Source organism: Myotis brandtii, unplaced genomic scaffold, assembly GCF_000412655.1.
Source record: "Myotis brandtii unplaced genomic scaffold, ASM41265v1 scaffold291, whole genome shotgun sequence".
In the NCBI taxonomy this organism is placed as follows: Eukaryota; Metazoa; Chordata; class Mammalia; order Chiroptera; family Vespertilionidae; genus Myotis; species Myotis brandtii.
Window position 1 is genome coordinate 574492 of NW_005361118.1, and position 8609 is coordinate 583100.

At 33.3% G+C, this 8609-nt stretch overlaps 1 protein-coding gene across 1 annotated transcript in view; it reads right to left on the bottom strand.

The window, feature by feature from the left end:
- ATR (ATR serine/threonine kinase) overlaps window positions 1-8609 on the bottom strand; it is a 147761-nt gene that overhangs the window by 72957 nt on the left and 66195 nt on the right. The window contains exons 21-23 of the mRNA XM_014542147.1: window positions 3990-4196; window positions 3002-3115; window positions 282-397 (exon numbers count right to left, since the gene is read on the bottom strand). Coding sequence (XP_014397633.1) covers window positions 282-397; window positions 3002-3115; window positions 3990-4196 — 437 coding nt within the window. The remainder of the gene's footprint in view (window positions 1-281; window positions 398-3001; window positions 3116-3989; window positions 4197-8609) is intronic.

Below are 8609 nucleotides of genomic sequence, written 5' to 3' on the forward strand. Positions count from 1 at the left end.
AATAAAAAAAAACAAAGTACTATGTTGGCTGAATTTTTTAAAAATCAATCCTTTTAGCTTCAATAAATATGCCTAAATATTTAAAGTTACAGAATTTAACTAATGGGCAAACTGTACTTTCAATTTAACAAAATTATAAATAAACATAAATCACAGTGGAAAATACATATTAAAACATACTAAAAAAAAAACTTTGAATGCCAAAATACTATATCAAAAATAAAATTAACTTTAGCAGTTAGACACAATTTTATGAAAATAGTTTTAATGAGTCCACCAACCTAGTATTTAGATGAGGTTCCAATATTTCCCGAACATGCTCAGGAAATTTCCTCCACAATTGGTGACCTGGGCTGTCGGTCGGCATCTCTCTACAGTCATAAATCGAAAGTAACTCCTACAAATGCATATTTTACATGTTTAAATCTCTAGTAAAGATGGTAAACCTTTACATTCACTAACATTCCACATATGATAGTTATAAATAAACACAGAAAGATACACAGAATTATAAAATGGGGTTATGGACCTGCTTAGGACATTTATTTCAGTCCTTAGAACCATTTAGGTGACTTATTCAAGGTCACAAAGCTGTGGTAATACTTGAACATGAAGTTTGTATTTTATATATAATATGTATTAAAATATAGGATTGAGAGGTATTTGGAAGAAAAATATCGAAATTTCCTATATTTGCAAAAGTATAATTCTTAGAATTTAACCATTTTTGAAATTTTTGCTTGTTATATATTTATTTATTTCTAATTTATCACCATTTTTGAATTTTAATGAAAGCAACTAATAATCCACAATTCAAAAATTCACAAAATATCTCAAATTCTAGATATAAAATATTGAGCTTAAAATTTTTAAAAAATAAGATGCAAATGTTAAAGATCAATTTACTATTCAAGCCCAGGAATTAAATGTTTATATTTTACCTTCCTGAAAATAAAATTATTGGGATTTTATACATGAAGAAAAAAAATTTTATCTCTAATATCAATCTTCAAAATTAGACAAATATGTTAGTGTTTTGTATCTTCCATCATATATTACTCTTTCTTTCAAACTCCATTAAAAATGACCATATGCATAGCTTTTTCCTAATACTTACAAAATATAAGCATTATATAGCAAAATGTATTTTATATTTAGTATTTTTAAATTAAAGTAAGGAAATATGTAAAAAGTCCAAATACAGAAATATCCAAAACTCACTTTCATTTAACTTTAAAGTGTTATAAAAATTTTATTTGAAGTCAGCTTTCTCTTATGCTTGGCAAAGTTGCTTTAGCTCACAGAAGCTCTCTTCATCAACCTTCAGTGACAGACTTACTAATTCTCCGACTTTTGGGTTTCAGGACCATTTACAGAAGCAATCAGCAGACACCTCTACAACTTCTATCTTCATATCTACTCAACTTGGCAATATCAGTATCACTGCCCACATGCTCTTTTTCTCTTGTTACTACAGATGGATTGTTTTTCTTGTTAATTACGGTTACTTATCCCTTTCACTTCTACACTACGTTCCACATCTCTTTACCTACTTAAAATAGCATTACATTATCTCCTACATCACTTTACTCCCTTCTGCTAAACTGTTCCCAAGCAACATATAAGCATTGTTATTTCCCCCACCTTTATTCATTCCCCAGCCACTCTCATTCTTCTACACTCAAGAGTTTCTGTAATTTCTATAATTCCCCTCTTCCCATATGTTCTTTAAAATACTCTAACAAGGCTTTCTATACTCCACTGAAACTTCTCTAATCAAGGTCATCAATGACATTTATGTTACGATAGCCAAGTCAATTGTCAATCCTGTAATCAACATTTAATACAGTGAATCACTCCATACTTCTTGAAACACTTCTTTGTCTTCCAAAATACTACATTATTCTACCTTACTGGCAATTCCTTCTCAGTTTTAATTGTTCCCTCCTCTTCCCACTGACCTCTCATTGTCCAGATCTCAATTACTAGAACCGGTCTATCAATATTCCCTCTCTTGATCATCTCATCCAGAATCATAGTTTTAAGTACCATCTCTATAATAAAGCTCCAAATACTTATCAGTAACAGAGACCTCTCACCATGAATGCTAGACCTGCATATCTAACAAAACAAAAACCTTCTAATTGAAAAAAAAAAAAAAAACATGAAAAAAGAAAGCCACACTGAAAAAGTATTTATTATATGTATGGTAGACAAAGGGTTAATTTACATTATATCCAAATAGGTCTTACATATCAATTAAAAATATACCAATTACCAAGAGAAAAATGGGAAAAGAGCTAGAGGAAATTCATAAAAAAGCAATAAACATATAAAAGATGTTATACCTCTCTCCTAATTAAATGTAAAGTAAAATAAAATGGTAGCATTTTTCATCTGTCACACTGGTAAAAATTTAAAATTTTGATAAAAAACATTTGTCAAGGGAATAGAAACCGGTGAAACTTTTTTTTAATAAAGCTCTATACTTGCTCTGAGACATTTTAATTTCTGGGTATTTATATTATTAACATATTTACTCAAAGTGCTCAAAAATATAAGTATGTTCTCTAAATCATTTTTTGTAAAAGCAAAACATTAAACATAATCTAAATGTGTTAAATAAATTTCTTAAATAAACGTATATTCATAATGAATACTAAGTCATTGAAAAAAAAATGAATTGTACTGACATGGAAATTACCCAAGACAGACTGTTAAACACAAAAGTAAATAAAATTACAGAATATCATAAGTAATATGATCTCCTTGTTTGGTGGAGAAAATATACATATTTATATAGAGAGATAATTTTTCAAAATACCTACAATAATCTGTTGAGAGGGTACACTTCTGTACTCTGAACTTTTTATTATGAACTTGTATTACTTTAATAACAAAAATATTAGTTAAAAAAATAAGAGTTTCCAAAGTACAGAATTACAAATTTCTTACTAACAGCCAGTAACATAAAGTCAGTAATGACTATATGCACTCTTACTTGAATGGCATAAGCAGCAGAATCTTGAGCTCGGCTATTATCTGCATATGCAAGGTAAGCCCTTGTCAGTTCCATCAATAATCCATAGGCAAAACTCGAATCTTCTACTCCAGTCTCAATAAAAACAAGAAAAAAAATCAGATAGTTTGTATAAATTTTTCTAAACTGTATTATATCTTCCATGGTGAATTTAAATTAGAAAAGGAAAGAATAGTAAGGTAAACTAAGTTTGGTAGTAAGGCCAAAATATAATCTGTAGCGAAGAAGTTAAATCTAAGGCGTTAAAGGCTATTTATAAGATATATTAGAATCATTCAACTTTTACATAACTCCAACAATTTGTGGGTTTTGTCTTTTTAACCCTTAGAAAGAAAGTTGTAAATATGTCATTTCCTGGAGAAGCTCCAAAAAATAATATGCACCAATATGTTAAAAGTTCTGTTTAATTTCGTTTTATAGGATTTCGCAGTCATTTGAACTCAGAAAGTTTTTTATACACACACTCTTAGAACACTCTGGGAAATTAGTTTCCCATGGAAACACTCAGCAATAAGTGTAAAAATAGTAATATTTACGTAATAAACACCATGATGACCAATCACAATATAACTTGTGTCTGCACTTAGATTAATTTAAGAAATTTTAAGGTCTGAAAGCAATGTAGAGTTTTAAAATTACTGAAATTAATATAAGTGCAGATACAAGTTATCTCGTGACCAGTCAGCAAGGTGCTAAGTTTTAAGTATTTGTCAAAAATAGATTAGAAAGTTTATTTAAAAGAACACAGCACACTAAACTGGGCTCAAACTTTACTTTTTTGGCTAAAGATCTTTACAATAGTATTAAGGAATAAAGTCAGAAGTTACCTAAATTGCCTAGTTTACATCAAGTTACCTAAGAATAAACTGAATAGTTCTTTGTAAATGGAACATAGAAACCTCAATAGGGCAGAGAACTCTTCTTGTCATTCCAAATTACCATTACTTACCACAAATGTAAAATCTTTTCCTTGGGTTTCAGTTGTTGAAAAATCTAGTCGACCTGGATCTATTGCCCCCAACTCCCCTAAACATTCCCCACAGAGCAACCGAGCTTGAGAGTTTGCATCTTGGCAACCTTTCAAAAGCACTGTCACCAGCTGTGAGATAACAGGTTCCACTGTCTCACTATCTGTTGCATATTTTATTAGTTTTTCCTAAAATAAAAAGAGAAAGTTTATACATAGTTCTACAAACTAGTATATTTTCCTAATTAGAAAACTTTAAAAGATTAAGGAATATCTGACATAAATATTACAAAATTAAATTCTCATATCTGTAGTCTTTTTAGGTAGTTTTGATGAATTCACATAATATAGTTCACAATATGTTCCAAAGTATTAGAATCATTAAGTGTTTGAAAATTGTAATCATTAATCCATTAAACAGTTACTATTACTACATCAGTATAACTGAGTATTATTACATCAGCATAAAAAAAATAACTAAGACAGTTCTGCTCCGAAGTTCACAACCTAATGGGAAATAGACATGTAAACAAATAATTAAAATATCATATATGTACAATAATAAATATATTTACAAGGTAAAGAAGTAATGAAGAAGAAGAAAAAGAACTCAGGATAGTCAACAGATATTTCAGCAAATAAATTAAGGAGGAACAGCTATTTGTTAAAATCAGAAGACTGAAAAATATATAAAAAACTACTAGAGAAGGAAAAAAAGATAGGGGAAAGGGTTCTGTGAAAATCTTTTAAAAAGAGGTAGGAAGAAAGATTAAATATATGTTGGTTTAAATAATTCTTTTTCATTTATCTCTATAGGATGCTGTAATAAAAAAAAAAATAAAAAGAGATTAATCTAAAGCCAGTTAAGGGTTAGATATTGTACTTGTGTGACCACTTTATTTTATTTTTTTATTTATTATTTATTTTATTGTTGTTGTGTGACCATTTTAGATACTTCATTTATATAATTTCCTTTCTAGCAAAAGTCAAGCATATATGAGCATCTCAAATTCTATGTTAAAACTGTGACTCAAATTAGAGTAATATATTTCAAAAGAAAAAAGACATTTTATCTCATCTGGAACCTTCAAAATGCAATCAATTAAATAACATTACAAGTTAATTCAGATATAAATACATAAAAAGAGGAACCAATAATCAACAAATAGCTAATATAAAAATTAGACATTTATTCATTTATTAAAATTAGAAAACAGGAAAATAACACTTTAGTTGACAAAGATAAATGCAGTTCATATTCAAGATAAATTATGAAACACTAAATAAAAGATGATTTAAATGATATATAATGGAATACTACTCAACCATAAGAAAAGATGAAGTACTGCCATTTGTGACAATATGGATGGATCCTGAGAATATCATGCTAAGCAAAATAAGTCAGATAGAAAGTCAAGAACCATATAATTTCACCCATATGTGGGATATAAAACTGAAAACAACAGATGAACAAAGAAGACAAACAAAAACTCATAGACTCAGACAACAATATAGTGGTCACCAAAGGGAAGGAGAGTGAGGATTAGTAAGGGGGAAAAGGGGGCCAAATATATGGTGATTGAAGGAGATTTAACTTTGAGTGATAAACACAAAGCAATATACAGACGATGTATTATAGAATTGTACACTTCAAACCTATATAACTTCAGTAACCATTGTAACCCCAATAAAATTAAAAATTATATATAGATATATAAATATATATCTCCTAAGTCCTTAAAAATGTTTTCACCCTACTTCATACTAGGTTAGAAAAAAATGGGTTTTATTTTTCTGTAAAAAATGTTGAATTCCAAAAGAATTTTTAAAATGAGTATACTAGTATGTGCAATGCATCTACTAATATTTAGAAAAGCTTTTTAACATATAGATGCAATTATGTCATTTTCCAAATGTTTAACAAGTCGTCAAAACAAATCCATGGACACTCCAATTATTTGAAATGTCATTTTTATCATATCCTAAAAGTCCATATACACTTGGTTCTATTTCAGGACTTTCTATTCTTTCCTACTGATCTGTTTATTCATGTACCAGTATCATCCTATATAATAAAAGAGAAACATGTAAATTGACCGTCCCTCCACTACGCTCACCAGCCAACCAGGAGAGTATGCAAATTTACCCAACAAAGATGACGGGTTAATTTGCATACGCAGGTGACGAGCAGCCTGGGTCCTGGGAACATCCTTGGGACCCAGGCCGCTCCTAGCCTGTAGGCCCGCACATAGGCGCTGAGCAGCTGGGGTCCTAGAATGCCCCCAGCCACTCCGGGCCTACAGGCGCAGGCGCCAAGTGGATGTCCCCGCCCTGTATCTGCTTCTGTGTGCGCCGGGACCAAGCGGCGGCCCGGGTCCAACGCCTCCCTGCGATAACGGGGCGAACAGGCCAGGCATCCCCGCGATCAATCGCGGGGCGAACAGGCCAGGCCAGGCCTCTCCGCGATCAATCGAAGGGTGTACAAGCCAGGCCAGGCCTCCCCGTGATCCCACGCGAAGAAGCCACTCTGCTGACCAGCCTGCGCTATGGACCTGTTTGGGTGAGTGGCATGGAGTCCAGGGCCTCTAGGCTGCAGCCACAGGAAGTCTCCCTCTCCCCAGAATTAGGAGCACCAGCCCACGTCCACCCAGTGGCCCAGTCCTGACTGCGGGGGTGAGTTCCTGCAGGCTGGGGTTTGATCCCTAGGCATTAGCAGGAGACCAGTGCCTTTGTTACTGATGTGTGTCCGGGATTTAATTGGATAAATGCCCAGAGGTCCCGGCCGCCAGCTTAGCAAAATCTTTTAGGAGGAGAATTCTGTCTGGGTTTCCTGAAATTCCCTCAGCCCCTACTCACCCCTCTGTAAAGGCGCAGAACAAGTGAGGCCCCTTAAATAAAAATCAGAGGTCTCCAGCAACAGTGGGCCTCTCTCATCACAGTCATTTGGACTGGATGGCATTTGAGTATTTATCCAGGCACCATGACAGGGAACACACAAGCTCAAGTCATGATCTCTGCCCTTAAATAATTCACAATCTTATTAGAGCGAGTGGATGATAAAAGCGCAGTAATGACATCAGAATGTAAGGCAACAATACAGAGAGGAACAAAGGCAATTGCTAGGATGATTTTCCAACAATCAGTACAAAGAGTATGTGCTGTGAATTAAATTAAAAAAATATGTGTGGAAGTAGCTGCTTCATGAGTATGGGATCCCTTCCTATTTTAAAGAAAACTGAGTTCCATGTGAACTGTGTAATATGCTATGATATCTGAGGCACAGGACAAGGGAGGCCCTAAGTGTACTATACTTTGATATTTGAGTCATTCTTTATTGTTCAATGTTATTTATTTCTGCACGCCTCAATTTTGTAATAGTTAAATTACTAGAATAATACATCTTGATATAAAATATTACTAGAAGATCAAATGATCTGTTGATATTTATTGTAATTTTCAATAAATGAACACAATCTCTGGTATGCTAAAGTGATAGGTATTATAGAAATATTTAGATAGAGAGACCTACAGGCTTGATTACAAGTGAGGCTTACTATCACAACTCAAATTTATTGCTTAAAAAAAAAGGGAGCCAACTAGAAACTGAACCAAATATAAGCCCTTGAAGGGCAAATGTAAATTGGATAAGCTTTGCTATTACAAGAGCAAGGAGAAAAAATTCAGATGCAAGAATGAGAAGCACATTGTATCCACTCTAAGTTGCTGTTAAAGAAAAAGAATGATATACTATGAAAATAATACAGACTGTAAAGAGATTTGTTCAAAGAGGATTTCCTAGTGTAGGTGGTATTTCAGTTAATTTTTTTAAATGTGAAGAGGTTAGCTAAATAAGAAAAAGGTGTAGGGGTCCCAAATTGCAGAGGGTGCAGACGGAGCTGAGGGAACCCTCACCCCTGTGCACGAATTTCATGCACCAGGCCTCTAGTCTTATATAATAAAAGGGTAATATGCAAATAGACCGAACTACAGAATGACCAGAACGCCTGTGGCCCCTCGTTCCAGCCGACCCTGCCACCCAGCGGGAACCCCGACCCCGATTGGGGACAGGCCCACCAGAAAACAGCCCATGAGCCCTCGCCACGGTTTTCCAACAAGTCTTCTATCCAGTTATTGCTTGATATGATGATTGATTTTTATATCCTCCTACATTACTGAATTAGTTTGTTGTCTGAAACAATTTTAATATAAATTCTCTACAGTTTTCAAAGTATATTAGTATATCATCTGCAAATAGAGTTTTGCGTCTTTTACAATTCATGTGCTTCTGATTGCTTTTCTCCTGTCTAAATTCATTTGTCAATGTAAATGTTAAATATTAGTAGAGTCAATAAGCAATCTTACTTTTAGTGGGAGTGCATCTATTTCCTCATTAAGTATCTGTATCTGTGTATATGTATACATATACGTACATATATGTATAATGCATACATTTATAATACAGTAAAGCCTCAATTTTGTGGACTTCGATTTAATAGAATTCAGATTTAAGGGACAAACTTTATTGTTCAGGTTACATTTGTTCCTCTTTTTTCCCCCCCATAACTCCCCTCCTCCCAGTTCCCGCCCCACCCTCCGCCCTCA